Below are 17045 nucleotides of genomic sequence, written 5' to 3'. Positions count from 1 at the left end.
AGAAATTTACTTATTTGACTTTCTATGCCAACATTACTGAAATACATAGTTTGGTCTAAACAGACTACATAGAAAACATTTTAATCCACCCTAAACAACAAATCTTGTCCACCTGACATATAACCTCAATCATGAATCTTGAGGTATAGACAATTAAAAAATGGAAAACATTTATTCACAAAATTGTATTATATACTCTGTAAATGTTAAATATTACTTTTTGTATTATGACCAAACATGACCCACTGAATTTAAGTATTCTGTGTTTTTGTATGTCATCCATGTTTCATTTTGCACACTATTTACATGCTGTATTTTGAATTTTGCATGTTCGTTTAGATAAAGCGTATTGGCAGAAGCTCAATGCCTCAATGTCAGATGGCAATGGCAAATTTGCCAAAGTTGATTTTATCTTCGCTTCTCACATTTTTTATCCCTCAGCACCACCCAGCAAATTTAAACAAACAGTGTGGGTGATGTTATCTGAATGACTTCAGTGAAGTTGAGGTTAGGCTCCATGTCATCTATGTCAATCTATTCTCTGTTTATCTAGAATAACCAGCAAAAGATGTGATCTAGAATGGCCAGAAATAGATATGAATACTTGAACTGGTGCACATTACTGCATATTTATATTATAATACGTGTTATTGTTGTCAAACGCGTCAGATGACATTACTAGAAAGAAGAAAAATAAGGCCATGGTGACCTCGCCCCAGGCGTTGTATTTTGTATACAATACAACTGATCGTAGGATTACATCAAATATATTTTAATCTACATAATTATAGTTTATATAAATGCACAAACTGTACATATCAATGCACATGAAATAAAGAATGGATGTAGCTTTAAATATGATGCGAGTGTATAAGACTCAACACATTTTTTCCAGGATGAACTACAGGTAACACACAAAGGAACATGAAGAAATGCACAATTTTATTGAAATTATTAAGAATGTGCCCCAAAGCTTCAAACCACACACACACTACACATAGTCTCTCAGCATTCCCCACACAAAAGATTTGTTTGTTTTGCAGACATCTAACTCTTATGTTGCGTTCTAGCTGTCCCATGAACTCCTTAATCAACTCATCGCTGTTATGTAACCAACACTTTTGTTTTAAAGCCAAATTACAGGATCCGAATGATCTCCTGTCATATCGATCTTTGAATAATCTGTCAAACTGTTTTATTTGAGTAACATGTACAGGCAATAAACTAATTGTTGTGTGAACTAGTTTTTCTCCTCTTACTAATAAACCCATGACCTGCAATGCAATATCTTTAATTTCCAGCTAGCAATTCCCATCCTGGTGAGGTCAACAACATTGTTTTAATAAATATGCACAGATATGCTAGAGCAAAGGGATTGCAAAAGGTTCTTCACAGCAATGCCGTAGAATGCTTTTGATTCCCCATTTAGTCGAAGGTTTTTAAATAAACCATTTTGCTACTTTATTATCATCCAAAGTTAAAAGTTCTTTATGGAACCCCTGTTCTTCTATCCATAATGTTTTGAAGTTCTGAATATCTTCTTTTGACCTAATTCTAAGACAGTCCATATTACGACTGATTTTCATATAATCCACCATAATCAAAATGATGAGTATTTTAAAATGAGTGTAGCTGCCCTATTTTGTGATTAAAGGTCATTGCAAGAGTTAGAGCGATCCTTCGCTGAATTAAATAACAAAAGTAAACATTACATACAAATGATGCATTAAGAAAAGATGAAATGCAAGAAGTTTAACAATTAACAATTATATATTCTTTCATTGCCTGCTTTGTTTTCATGATGGAGAACCGCCTGTAGAAGGAGCTGTGCGCGTCAGCCGGGAGCGCGATTAGGGCTGGACTGGCGGAAGTCTCCGCCCCTTCCATATATGGGCACAGCCTTCTCCTACCCTGAGTCACAACAAACACACGCACACATTCTGCATCTCCTTTCATTGAGGTAAGGTGGGGTGCCTTTTATTCCTTCGTTTTAATGCGTTTTGCTGAATGACATACTACATTTATAAAGATCATTAAGATCATATGATTGATGGTTTTAATACGATTTGTTACCTTGTGATTCTGGTATTTGTTGACTTTGTAGTTTGATGCGACCACCTGCTTTTTATCATGAATGAAGTTTCTGAACAAAGTGTTTCTGAAATAAGTGTGAAATGCGTTGACAGTAATGTGTGGTTCAGTTCCACGCTTACTGGTAAATATAATCATACGTTTTTAATGAAATGACACTCTTCGTCAGTATTTTCAACTGTATTTTTTATTCAAATTGTGATTTTGTCATTGTAAATTTTAAAAACCATTACACCCTAAAACTGATATGACCAATGTGACATTGGTTTGGTTGTGATAATGATAAAAGCTGTTAGATGTGTTTGTAGCTTTTTCTGTGTGATCTGACACTTACAAATCATTTTTGGGTGTGTAAATTTATGGGGTGTTTTCCCAGGATTACTATAAACTAGGACTAGTCCATATTAAATTGAGATGTTTAGATAGTTATGCAAACAAGCCTTACTAAAACATTACTTGTGTGCATTTTAAGACAACACAATGGCACTGGTGTATTTAATAAGATCAGTTGTTTCCAGTTTGGACAGCAACATTTATTTTAGTTAAGGACTAATCTTAAACCCTGTAGGAGAAACCGCTTCATGTAGTCTGGATTTAACCGCATATGACCGGAAAATTATTATTATAGTGCATCTGAGGTCATTGCGTCATCTCTATGTTTGGTTTACGTAATCTTAGCTTGCCTGATGATATTAAAGATTTTAAATCATATCTGGTCTGGACAATAACACAAAGCATGTATTTCTCATAAACACGTGTATGTGAAAGATCGTGTAGACTGATTTACAGATTGTAGTCCATAGCATGTACAGTATATGCATCATTTCTATTCATAAGGAAAACAAAACTTGACAGCTGGGTTATTCACAATTGAAACATGTTTCATTCTGAATTGAATTGTCTGAGTTTGTGCTGACTCATTCAGTAATGTTAGATCATGTCTATGCAACTATGCACTGTCGCGTCCGGGGCCAAGATGAGGTAATTTCTTTCCTTTTCTAAAATGATTAAGTCAGTAGTTATCGCACCCATGACAGATTTAATCCATTTTAATAATGCAAACAGGTAACAGTTCAAAAAAAGATGTGCATGTGAAACCTGGCAGTTAAAGGGACAGTTCACCCCAAACAATTCTGTAATCCTTTCCTCACCCTTGAATTGTTCCAATATTTATAAATGTCTTTGTTATAGTGAACACAGAGAAAGATATTTGAAAGAATGCTTGTAAACAAACAGTCCTTGGCCACCGACTACCATAGTAAGAAAAATTGCTTTCGATATTTCTGTAGAACACAAAAGAAGATATTTTGAAGAATCTAGGACAGTTCTGGGGTTACTTTTGACTACCATTGTAATTTTTCCTACTATGGGAGTCAATGGTGGCCAACAACTGTTTAATTACAAGTATTCTTTCGAATATCTTTCTCTGTGTTCATCAGAACAAAGAAATGTTTACATGTTTGTAACAACCCAAGGGTGAGTAAATGATGACAGAATCTTTATTTGTGGGTGAACTGTTCCTTTAACTTGTACTTCCTTTCAAGAACACGTGCAATTCTATGTCAGTATATTCATAAGACTGGAAGATGATATATGTTGAAGGGCAGAAGGCCAAAACCTTTAATGCATTCACAGTTAACCCCTCTCTTTCTTTATCTTGGATTTTTATTAAGGATATGTATACAAATGAACTGGTAATATTTAATTGAATGCAAACATTAAATTGATCAAGGATGTCATGTACAGGCTTTAGATTTTCACGTTAAAGCGTAACCTATTAAGTAATATTGAGAATATTTTTATAGAGTTTTCTTCTCTTTCTGCTTTTGATATTGAAATCTTTTGATGCATTTAAAATAAAGAAAACATTAGGGCTCTTCCAACACAAAGCCTAAAGTGACACATGCATTGACAGATATCCGCTGGCAGGATGTACAAATCCTTTGAATTTGCACACGAGTTTTGAATGATCCGCTTTTATTGTTATTGGATCCAAGTCAATAAGCAGATCTCTCATTACCAGCAAAAAGGTTGCGCAACATTAATTTAACAAGTGTTGAACAAGTTCTGCAAACGCTGTTTTAACAACATTGCACGAGAAGAGGTTTTTAATGTGAGATGACGTAAAACTGCTGATTTAACGAGAGTGAATGTATTGCCGTTTATTGCTGTCGGTTATCAACACACCTCAAATCAGAAATTTGCATATTATATGGTTGTGCAGCCAGTAGCCTGCATAAACATCTGTGCTTGCGTGCAAAGTGATTGACAGCTATTATGCGGCCTGAGAGCTTAGGTTGTCAAGAAGATTTATTCGTTTTTTTTCTAAATGTTAAGCTTCTAGCAAATTCCTTAAGATCGACACTTGAAACAAAGCATATTGTCAATATATACAAAAAGAATAAGTGGAAAGTTCATCGGTTCAAAAACATAAAAGAGTAGTTTCATAGATTTCGTAGATCATGACTAAACATAATAATTTGAAGAGTTTGGTTCAACATTTTTTTAATCTTTCAATAATCATGTGTTTTTAATTTTGCAATCCAATTATTATCAATCAAAGGCACTTGGTTTGTTTTGATTTAAGCCATAATAAAAAAACAAAAATACAGCTAACTAATACAAGAAAACACAATACAAACATGATAACATTATTATTTTTTACCTAACCGAACTCTTGATTTTGTGGCAGTATGTTTTTCTAGTGTTAGGAAAGCTTGAATGCTATGCAGTCATTATAATGTTAGTTGGGCTTACACATGCCAAATGTGCAAGTTTTTGTGGATCAAGCTTCAGAGGTTTCTTCACTATGTTTCACACTCAAGAAGAAGAATGCCTTGGGTCTGATTTAATGGACACAGGCAACTGTACAGGCAGGCTGTGGAATGAAACCTTGAGGCTGGGCTTAATAAAGTTGTTTTAAAAGTTCTGTTGATGTGCTGTTCTCTTTATAGCTTCAGAACTGTGGTGTTTGTTGACATTCATGTTGTCATTGAGTTGACCTGACTCTGAATGTAGACATACAGGTATGAGCTAAGCATGTAAATGATGCAGAAATTCCTTGTCACATGCCTGAAACAGCTTTTGTATGCAAATAAGAGTCTAAAGTTAAAACATCGGAATGTTGCAGATGAGATGAAGACAGAAGTCAAGTTAATATCCTTCCTTCAAGCCTTTTTTAATGCGAAGGTAATTTAAATACATTTTCAACATTACTCAGTATATTTATGCAGTGATATTAGTCTTAGTTTGGGGTGGGGCTTTTTGTCACATTTATACATAGATGCCTCGCTCCTATACGTAAATAAACGCTCAAAGGCGTTGCATGATTTTAATTGTGTGTGACGCCGGCAACTGATATGTTGACTATTTTAAGTTTGCGGATGTGTTGAGTCTTTGACTTGTCTCAAGCGGTTAAATATGGGATATAGCCATATATAATTTAATGCCAATAGCAATTTTAGGAAGGAAATCGTTCAAGTATTCAGGTTGATTATGTCCTCAATGATGACTGGAATAGAGTAAACATGTATGAATGTATGTTAAAATTCCTTGCAGTTTTCTTCATTATTTAAAAAAAAATCAAGACTTTTAAATGCTTTTAGATAGATTTACTTGACAGTAAATCAGAGACAGAACTGAATGTGTGTTTGTTTGTGAGTAAATTCTAGTTTATGACGTCTTTCCTCAAGGGAAACTGTGTTTGAGAGAACTGGACCGTGGCCTGTCAGACCAGCCAGACTGCAGACAAACCATTAGACTGAAAATAATTAAACACTTGAAAAGCATCAACAGTCATTCAGAATAAGCGATGACGACAGATATGAAATAGTGTTTGAGAGATACAACATAATGTGATATGGGTGTGTGAGCTTAGAGAAAGAACATGAAGTCTTGAGCGCGAGCTGCGTAGGGTGTGTCAGCGTTTATCTATGGAATGCAAAATGATTATTTTTTTTTAATTATCTTAGCAACTTTCTGGGTATGAGGATCTGTGAACTTTTCCAGTGTTGAAGATTACTCGATAATCTTATGTCTCTTATGATCTTAAATACCTCAAGACGTAGATCAAATGCTTAAAGTTAAATCTTTAGTCAAAAATCAGTTTGTTTTATCTTTATATACACAATATAGGGGGACCCTGATATAGTATATCACGAAGAATGTACACAACCTACTTTAAATTCAGCATTGAAATATGAAATATAAGATCTTTTTTAAATCATTTTTCGGTCAGTAAATTGTTTTTATAAACTTTTATTTGTGTTATTTTATATGATTAACAGTTTTTCTAAAAGGTGGAAAATCATAATGAAAAATGAACAGGTTTCCAAACTTTCAACTGGCAGTTTATGTATTTAAGTGTCATTTGCATACATGTTTTATGTTACATGTCAATCTTCAAATCTTTCTGACATGGTTGATGTTTTCTTTTCACTGTACTCGAGTGGAAGTGTGTTGGGTGTGCAGGTTCACCCTGCGGCTGTTCTTTGATGTCACGCATGTCCCCCTCCGTTCTGAATGTAGTAACGAAACATTTAAGCGTTGATGGTTTTTTACATTTACACCATGCACACAAAGAGAGAAAAAGCAAATCAAGTTTTTTTAATTTATGTGCATGATATGGCCTCAAATGAAGATTTAAAAACAACACAAAAAAATAATTTCTAAAATATATGGACCGGATTCCCGGACAGGGATTATCATAAACCAGCACTAGGCCTTAGTTATATTAAGATATTTAAATAGTTTTTAAAACATACTTTACAAAGAAAATATCACTGTGTGCACCTTGAGACAATACTGCACTGATATATTTTAAGATCTGAATTGATCAAGACCTCTAGTTAGTCTGAGACAAGGCTTAGCCAAGTTTGGAAAACCGCCCCATTATTTTATCATTTAAAAAACATTAAATTAATGCTGCAATATTATTTGGTTGATTGATTATCTAATGAAATTATGATGAATTCAATATTTTTATCTAATCAGGATCAAATTGCTTGCAACTTTGCAAATCTCACTTCTTTATTAGGACTTTCTTAATATGTTTTTTAACCCAAATGACTGCAAATTCAGAAAAAGTAAATCTTTCACATTCAATTTGACAAAACACATTTACAACACACCAGCATCTTATGAAAAGAAACCTATAATTTTTTTTAACATTTTTGCAAGCAGTAATTGTAGTTCTGTCCTTCTGGTAAACCTGGTCAGCAGTATTTACTGTCCGGAAGCGTATGATTATACTTATGCTCTGGTATTTCACTGTAAAACCAGACAGCAGTGACCCACTTACATAAGCACACAGTTATCTCTTTAAGAAAAATGTATATCTAACCTGGGATAGCCATACATGGCCATCTACACCCTCTCTCAAACATCTGTGTGGCACACAGGGCTTGCCATCTGATTACACAAACATTCTTTATTCCTCACACCCTTGACTAGTATCTGGTAAAGCTTTTATATGTGAAATGAATCAGCAGTGGGTTCCGGGGATCTCTGTTTTAGGCGATATATCAATCTGTCTGTGATCATCTCTTCCCACAGGATCCCATCCTTTGCTTTCCCTGTTCTCCTCTATGGACATGTTGAGGTCTTGACTAGAATACAGTCACTTCCAAGATGTGTAGAATAGATGTTACTTTGTAGTCATGTAGGAATTCATTGGTGCATGAATGCAAGCACAAAACTAAAAAAAATATTTTGAGTGAAATTTCTAAATGCATTTAAAAAAAGTTTATAGATTCATATACACGATTCAACACTAAATACTTTTCATTCTACAAACATTATTTCTGGCCCCATTTTTGAATATGTATTTGATATAAAACATTTATTTGGTCACTATTATTGTTGATTCATTTTTTCTTTGTGTTAAGATAAAGTGAAAGCAAGTTGGAATATGTAAACATACGGCAAACAGTGCAGCGCTGTGATGTGAAATACAAAACCCTTAAGCCTCTGCATTAACTAATGAATTACATAATAAAAAGATGATTTGTCCCATTCTTCCTGTTATTTTAGTCCTCCGTCTCTTCTGCATTCAGTCTCTCATTATAGTCTTCATGCCAGATTTGTCCGTCATACGGGTTAACACATGTTTCCATTGTGTTTAGGAACATGGACATTTCACAGTTTTGTTTGCTATGGAGATTAATGAATAATTGAGCGTGTGTGTTTTTCTGGTTTGCTTTAAAGTCTGTTTGGAAAATGATGTCCCTCCTAGTCTCATTTTCTTAAATGATCTGCCCTTCACACCCAGTGTTTTTGGATATGATATCTGTGTTTTAATTATTTCACTTTCACAGAGAGATTCCACAGAGTTCTGCATCCAGAAGTTGACTCTTCGGAAAGATCATTCAGGTATGGACATTTTCTCTCATTTGTGTTTCTTGAACCATGGACACTTCAAAAGATTTCAACACTTTTTTTTATAGCAAGTCTTAATGATTTATTTATGCCTTTTATATGACTTTAGTGCTTTACCCAGACCAAGTACATTCAGACTTTCTTAAACAAATATCTTAAAATAGATTTAATCATAAATCCATAAAATGTCATTACAATTATGAATTAAATTGACAACAAAATCATAATCTAAAAAGGTTGGACAGTTTGGTTTCAAGATGAGGACTCTGTTTTTCGATTTTTAAAAATTTGTGTTTCTTATTGTGCATTCCAATAAAAATCAATCAAACTGCAAGACATATATGATTTAAGACATAATAACAAAAATATACAGCTAACATACACAATAAAACACAATAAAAACATGATAACATATTAAAAAACAAAATTTGTAAAAAAGTTATCTCATTATCTCATATTATATATATATATTTAAAAATATATATTTGTTTACTAAGGGGCAAAATGTTTAATTTGCATGTTTTACTTGTATTAATAATGCTTATTAGATGTTATGAAATTAACCTCAGCAAGACATTAGATATAAGATAAATTGTTCTGGTGGACAAATTTTATAAACTACTACAGGGCAAATTACACACGTTAACCATCAGCTATACGCTCTTCAAAACCCCTTTAGACTCATTGGACAGATAAACACAATACCGCTGTGTTTGTGTTGATCCTTAATCCTTGTATTTTTAATCTCACAGCAAAGTGACAAAGCCAAACCAGACACGAACAGATCAGAGGATCATTGGAAAGGATTAAGGTATTTATTATGATGTAATATTAAACAGCAGACGGCGTGTGTAAAGGTGTTGTGTGTTATGTAACCCTACATGCGTCTGTCTGTCTGTGTTATAGGTGATTGAGACAGATGTCGTCGACAGATGAAGAGCCGCAGGTGCAGGAGGTCGGTGTTGTCACTGCCCACTCATTAAACAAAGAAAATGTTTGTTTGTTTTTAACATTTTTATGTTGTCTTCAGGTGAGGTACAGCCTTAAGACGCTGAGAGAGCAAATGGCAGCCAGACAGAACAATACTAACAACAATACGGTACATATCACTTTTTTACTCAAGCTTATTTCAACCCAAAATAAGAACATTAAAAGAAAAATAATGTCCAATAAAAAAAAAAATGTCTGAATATCTTTTGCCCGATTTTCCCTTATACTATATGTAAAATAAATAGAACATGTTTTTTCTATGTATTATATTAATAATATATTGTATTAAACAGGACATTTATTATACTTTTTAATTATTTTAATAAAAAGTTATATTATAAAAAATTTATATTATAATTATTATAGTTAATTAAAGTTAGTTAAAGTTGCTTGTAACCCTTTGCAAATTTGTACAAAGACTTTTTACAGTTGTCACACATCATTTGTAAAATACAAAATGTTTTTTGTCTTAGTTCCCATCCAGCGTGCACAAGGTCAATACTGTCATCAGTAAACCTCACGGCACCAATGGCTTCTCCAAATTTCAGGTGAATTATCAGTCACACAGTTACTCACTTTCACCATTAGAAACACACCTATTTAGCAAAAATGCATAGGCTGGTCACACACACGTAAACAAACAAACAAATAAACCGAGACACTCCCATTGCAAGAGAATGTAGGCATTCAAAAAAAGGCCAGAGAGAAGTCAAGTGAGAGGATTTGAAGTCACTATTGACTCATATGCATCCATAAACGTGTCTGTTAGCCTGAGAAACCCATTTCACAAGGGAGATGATAACATAATCTTATTTTGACCATTCATGCACATTCACAGGTTAAAGAAGAGGAACGCCTCTGCGTGAGCCTAAGAGAGCTCATCAAACATCTGTACACTCGTCTTCAAGAAATGGAAGATAGACATCAGGAAGAGAAAGAGAGACTGCAGGTCAGACCAAGTTGTTAACTTTCAATAAATATTCAGTTCACTTCAATTTCTGTCATTTATCACTGTTAAAACCTTCATTAGAAAGAGAACCGTGAAATTCAACAACGCTGTTTGGAAGAGCACAACAATCGTGTGAAGTGGGCTGAAACGAAAGCAGAAGAACAGAGTGGAAACATGGAAGAGATGCAGAAGCGTATGAGTTCTTTGGAGCTGGAAAATGTCAAGCTACAGGAAAAATTGGCCGCTTGTGAACTTGAGAAACAGCAGGGAATAAAAAAAGCAGATTTTAAGGACAGGTGAGCAAAATACTGCTCACTAAAATTGGTTTAAAATTGACCCAACAAATAACCAAACTATAACACCGACCCATTGTTGGGATATTTTAACCCAATGTTTAACCCCAACAGTTGGGTTAAGAAATAACTAATTTGTTGGGTCATTTTTGCCAACATGTTAATTTTTATTTTATTGTTTTTGTTATCATTGTTTTTTTTATCGTTTTTGGCCATCCTATTTATTATTATTTTATTGCAGTGGAAACAAATAATGCACAACATAGAAAAACCTTTATTATAATGTACTTCCTTTAATCATAAAGTTACTAGCAATTAATTATCAATTTACAAGAATCAAATTAATAAATAAACAGAACAGAGGCTAGTCTAGAATAGATTATACAATTATAAACTACCTTAAAAGTTACCAAATAGCAGCACCGCCAGGCTTGGCATAGGCTTACTCCAAAATGTAAATTAACATTAAAGACGGTCTTCATCCAGCATCATGTTTCCCAAAATAACCAAGACTTAAGAGGAACTCGTTTTATCCCCAAGATGCAAAACATCACGGTCTTCCATTGCTCCTCCTGATACTGAATGATGTTTTTCCAGCCTTTAAACAGATATTCAAAAAAGTATGCAAAGTTCATGGCATAAACTTAATAATCATTGTTGTGTCTGTTAACTTTTGACACGTTCGGGAATGTACATCGGTCTGTTACGGCGGAGACTTTCCACGCCTCTAAACATGACGCGGCACAAAACAAAACGTGATTGGATGCTTTACCTGTCAGTCATATGGCTTCTTGTGCAGGCCTTTCCAAAGAAAGCGGTGATTGGCTACGTGAGCCTAGAAATAACCCAACAAAACGACCCAATATCTCTAACCCAAATATTGGGTTACAAATCAACACAACGTTTTTTAGAGTGTGATGACAGATTTGTTGCTGACCTAAATAATTACTGTTTTAAATGCACAAATGTTGTAGGTGCATGTCACATGCTTGACAATGTTCCCTTGGTTACGTTAAATGTTTTCGATATGCAATTTGGTAACAAACCGGTTGGCCTATTTGTAACTCTGCGTGTGTGTTGCTGTGGTAACTCATTTCTAAAAGCAACGCCTCTTACGCAATAACACAACATCTAATTTGCCTGAATATGACTAATAAAAGCGTATTCACCGTTTATCATTGCTCATTCATTTATGAGCTTAAATGTTCTCATAGTATATATACTTTAAAATCATAAACAATACAAAAATATATTTCTTTAAACTAAAAAATCATAAACATTGCATAAATGTATGTAAGGCTGGAATACACTACAGCTCAGATTTAGCTGCTATAGCATATTTAATCACATAGTGTGTGATGCCCTGTTTTTCTATGCAAACTTTCAAAAAGTCAAGGGCAAGTGTGTGATGTCTAGTTAAAAAAAATCTGTTCAGTTGTGTAGTGTATTCCAGCCTTAAGATGTTTGAAAGTGGATATTGAAAATATTACACAAGACAAAATAATACAGATAGGTACACATATAATCCTGTTCAAAGTTCCTTGCTTATTATTTAGTGCATTCCCTCCTTGAGTTGCGTATAAATGTTTTAAGCTTTTTGTACGATTTTTTTTGTATATTATGCAATGAATGTCGTTGTATAGTCCACTTTAGATGACGTTATCAATGCTTGTTTATGGTGATCCAGACGAACTTCCTGTTTCACTACACAAAACGTGTGAACAAAACACAGCTAACAGAATATTTATATGAAACAAATATTTTTCTAATGTAATTTAATTAAGTGCTTCTGTACCAGTGTTTACGTCTTGCGATGTGGTCTATATTGTAATATACAAAATAGCATATGTTGAATTGATTCAAATCAAATCATATTAAATTGATAGTTGTGCAATTTTCTGGGATATTCTGGACTGTGAAACTTCCACTGGTCTGGACAAACCAAGGGCATGTGAGGACTGTAATGTCTAATGTTTGTGAATCAAAGGATTAGTAATGCAACTCGTTCAGGACAATACTATGAAAGTACATAAAAAGGAAATATTCATGTTTGTAAGATTTGATTTCTTTCTATTTTTAAATGCTAATGTATGTAAATATACAAAAAAGGGAATGTAAGTTTAATAGCCCAGCACTGTGTGTTGTATGTGCCTGCGTGTTTTATCATGATGACATGTTTTGTGATCTACAGGTGTTTGCAGCTGGAGGAGGAGCTGGCGTCTGTTAAGAATACAAACCACATTTTAAATGACATGATCAAAAGTATACAGAAGAAAATCAAAATCAATATTGAACAGGTGACATAACATACGCATTCACAGACTACTTTTGAAACAGTCAATCACAGACAAAAAACAGATATAGAAAATCTCTATTAAGTGTGACAGCTGAAGGACACAAATTCTGTTTGTGAAAAGACTGCTTTTTCATCAAATATTACAAATTCAAGTAGTTTTCTGTGAAACGACATAAATAGCTATCAATAAATCATTCACAATAAGAAGAGGTTGTTTCATAAGTGTATAGGATGAATGTTGACTCAAGAACCATGCTAACAAAGAATAAAGATTGACGTAATGGAGGAAAGATAATCAGGCATGTCCTTGGTTCTGCTCAATAAAAACAAAGCAAGGTTGTTATATGGAGTGTGAGGAAGTGAAACTCAAACTCAGTTATAAATAAAAGATGCAGTCATTTCCCTGTCGACCAACCGGCACACTTTAGCTCTCATGTTACACGTAACCACTACATCAGTGCGCACTAAAACCGTGAGTGCAAGATATGCATTACATGCCTTATAGAAAACTCCAAAATGGTTTTGTATATTTCATATTTGTATTAAATAGTAATGTCTTTTCTAAAGGTAAAAGGTAGAAGAGATCTTTCTAGATTGTGAATAGTCACAAGAGCTATAGTATATAATTATATATGTATACAAACTGTTAATGGTTAAAAAGAAATTGTATTCGGTGCATATTGGCGTAAGTGACATTCTGTTAAATTTTTTACATCTGTATTTACAGGTGCAAAACTCTCGAACCATCATCGAACAAAGAAACAGAAATATCAATGACCTTAAAGAAAGAGTTTCATTTCTTGAAGCTGAGGTTAGTGGTTGCACTGTTTCAGAATTATTTTTATTTTTATGTTTTTATTTGTTTATATTGTTTATTATTTGTGTTACTGTAACATATTTCTTCTGCAGAACAAAGAGATGCATGATCGAGTGGAGTTTTATAGTGGAAATCTAGTGCCCAAACCTTATATCCCAGACACAGGATCCAAAGTTGTCTACAGGTGTGGCTTACTTAACGGCATATGTAACCTAATAAAACCATACATATTGTATTTAGGTAGATGTCAACTGGAGATTTCAGTCAATTAAATATGAGAAATATTACCTAACTTTCTTGTCTGTGTGTAATTTGATCAGTTTGTCATAGATAATATTTAATGCAAAAATATATATATTGTGCATTTATAAAAATATAAAAGCTATTTCACATTTTGTATTATAGCAAACCTCTGACACCTACAAGCCCAGGAAACAAGTCTTTGCCATTCATAAAAGTGATCGAGACAAAGTCTTGAATTATTCTGATGGAAGATTACATGGAATGAGAAACGCCCCTGTGGAAGAAGCAACAAATATTTAAACATCTCTTTGTTCCGCACATAGTATGAGCAGCTTTTTACCTTTCTGTATGTACATACATTTATGTTTTTTACCTAATATGTGTTGCATTGGGTATAATAAACGGTGGTGGAAGTGTTTGTGAAATGATGTGTTTCTACAAAATCTGTCAATATTTTTGTTTCGACATGTATAAAATAAGATAACAAACCTTTGACTGATCCAGTAGTTTATTCTGACTGACAGCTGATTTCTTTAAGCGTGATGAAGCTGGAATCAAATTATTTGTCCTAGCTATATTATTTATATTATCGTACATGCCGATATTTCTCAGTTATGAATCTGTACATAAACACTATTGTGAATAACCAATTGAACCGTGCAAACCTGCCTTTTTCTTTGGCAACTGTAATTGTATTGTATTAACATTGCTGGTGTTGTAAAGAATGAATTTATATGTTACTGAATTAAGTGCGAGAACTTCCTTTTTATCCATCTGTTATTAAATGTGAAAGTTGTTCTTGTAGATGTAAATGTAGTACTTTGCACTTTTTCTGTATCTGTATCTTAAGGGCTAATAAATACAACTATTTAAGATTAATCACAGTACGTTTTCTTTTTAATTGTTTTTAAAAAATTGACCCGAGGAAATTGTGATTTGATTTTTCTTAGCATAGCTCTGCATGTCAATTTTTGCTAAGAAACAAATATTATGTACATATTATGTATGTTTTGGAGTTTGTTTAAAATTGTTTGATTATTGTTAATGGTGGCTGGCAGCAACTTTAACTTATCAATGAAGTCTTTTTTTAGTAATTGTCTCAAAAGACAGGCTAATAGCTATAATGTTTTTAAATAAAAATATATAACTGTTTGTGGGACAATATATGTTGCTATATGTACAATATAAGTTGACTTATGTCCTTGTTATAATAAATGATACCAATTATTTTAGCTGTTGTTCATTTATTAAAGAATAAGAAAGAAGTTTCACTACACAATTTAACCTCAATGTCATAATAAATGCAGATTTCTGTCATTTATATCAACCCAAAATTGGGTTTCATTTTAAAACTATGTACATAAATTCACATGTTAGACTTGTTCACAAGATGAATGCTTCTAGAAACTGATTTTGACAAAACTATTTCATGACAAACAACGACATCTAGTGATGTCGAAAACCATGACGAAAACCATTAAACGTAAATAGTAGGCCTATGAACACACAACAGTGTCTTGTTTATATACGTCTTAAAATACACGTTTTTCAGTTTATGTTATCTAAACAAGCCATAATAAATAAATCTGTGTCAAATCAAAACAATTGAAGCTGAATCAGTAGAATTAACACATACAGACCATTTAATACATATTACAATACATGTAGATTCACTATATGTACAAGCCAATATTTCCACAAATCTTCATCTCCACAGTAATTGATTTATTCTCATTTTTCATATCTGTATAGCACAACTGCCACCAATACTAAATCAACATCAGTGACTCCACAAACTTTTGCAAAACACATAATAAGAGAGCCAGCGAATATGTACATTACATAATAGCGCCATCAGTTGTTACATATACAGGATTAAAGCTGCAAGCAGCATTTAGCGGGTTCGAGCAGTCTAAGGCCTCTATTGGCCTTGCCATTGTCAACTAGGCTCAGGAATGGCACTCTTCCACACCAAGAAATATGACAGAAACGGTCGGTAACTTTTAATACAGACCATGCATGTGTACACTCGTATGCAAAAACGGGCGTAAACCGATAATACCAAAGGGACGAATGCAATAAACCATTTCTCATGTCTCTATGATGATTTGTTGCAGAGATAGAGATCTTGCTAAACGGTTGCTAAGCTAACCTGTTCGGTTGCCATGGGTGTCAATTAATACCTGTCAATTAATAACACATCAAACCACAAGTCAAACGAACCAAGCCCCGTGTCTTTATAATATTCTACTGCAGAGATGTAGGTCTGGCTAGACGATTGCAAAAAATAATCTGTTTGGTTGCTAAGGGCGTGGCTTGGCAGCTGTCAATTGATAAAGAATGAAGCCATTAGCAAAACAAAGCAACTCCTGTGTCTCTAAAACATTCTATTGCACATATATAGGTCTTTTTTTTAATACAATGCACATTCTTCAAAATAGCTTATTTTGTGTTCTGAAGAATTGATAAAAAAAATACGACCAATTTAAATAGATAATTGATTCACATTTATGGTCTGCAACAATATTCCAGAAGACCTTGCCATTTAAGTGATGCTTATTTGGTTGAGTCTGGTGACTCTGAAGGCCATTGGAGTACAGTGAGCTCATTGTCATGTTCAAGAAACCAGTTTGAGATCATTTGAGCTTTCTGACATGGTCGATTTTTTTTACTGCTGGAAGTAGCCATCAAAACATGGACATGGTTGGCAACAATCCTCAGGTGGTATGTGTTATCTAATATATCCCATACCATATATCCAATTGTTTCTCCATTTTGATGCTCGGTTTGAACTTCAGCAAGTGTGTTTACCACGTCTAGAAGCCAAAATGGATTGAGTTTATGCTATGTGACTGGCTGATTAGCAATTTGACTAGCAAATGATGTATTTATTAAAGACAAGTTTAAAATAGTAATTTTAAATGTATGATATTTCACCTTTTTGACTGTTGTGAAGGCATGCCTCTTCCGATAAGAATCACATGTTGCATG

General features: G+C 33.6%; 1 protein-coding gene across 2 annotated transcripts; it reads left to right on the top strand.

The window, feature by feature from the left end:
* The first annotated feature begins 1920 nt into the window (after positions 1 to 1920).
* On the top strand, positions 1921 to 15286 carry tuft1b (tuftelin 1b). Of its 2 annotated transcripts, XM_056742228.1 has the most exons (12): positions 1921 to 1960; positions 8406 to 8460; positions 9219 to 9277; positions 9373 to 9421; positions 9497 to 9565; positions 9930 to 10004; positions 10295 to 10405; positions 10487 to 10701; positions 12890 to 12995; positions 13722 to 13805; positions 13904 to 13995; positions 14217 to 15286. In XM_056742228.1, the coding sequence occupies exons 4-12, from the start codon at positions 9386 to 9388 to the stop codon at positions 14287 to 14289; spliced, it is 861 nt and encodes a 286-aa protein (XP_056598206.1). In that variant the 5' UTR covers positions 1921 to 1960; positions 8406 to 8460; positions 9219 to 9277; positions 9373 to 9385; the 3' UTR covers positions 14290 to 15286. The 2 variants fall into 2 exon arrangements, with proteins under 2 accessions (XP_056598206.1, XP_056598205.1); XM_056742227.1 differs by lacking the exon at positions 1921 to 1960 and having other exon boundaries at positions 5225 to 8460.
* The last annotated feature ends 1759 nt before the right edge of the window (positions 15287 to 17045 follow it).

This window comes from Triplophysa dalaica, chromosome 25, assembly GCF_015846415.1.
Source record: "Triplophysa dalaica isolate WHDGS20190420 chromosome 25, ASM1584641v1, whole genome shotgun sequence".
Taxonomy (NCBI): domain Eukaryota; kingdom Metazoa; phylum Chordata; class Actinopteri; order Cypriniformes; family Nemacheilidae; genus Triplophysa; species Triplophysa dalaica.
The sequence above is the reverse complement of the archived record's forward strand: the minus strand, read 5'-3'. Positions and strand labels throughout refer to the sequence as shown.

Coding starts and splice junctions, on each gene's coding strand:
- tuft1b (XM_056742228.1), top strand. CDS start 9,386: ATGTCGTCGACAGATGAAGAGCCGCAGGTGCAGGAG. Junction 10,005..10,294: donor ATGGCTTCTCCAAATTTCAG/GTGAATTATCAG, acceptor GCACATTCACAG/GTTAAAGAAGAGGAACGCCT. Junction 10,702..12,889: donor AAAGCAGATTTTAAGGACAG/GTGAGCAAAATA, acceptor TGTGATCTACAG/GTGTTTGCAGCTGGAGGAGG.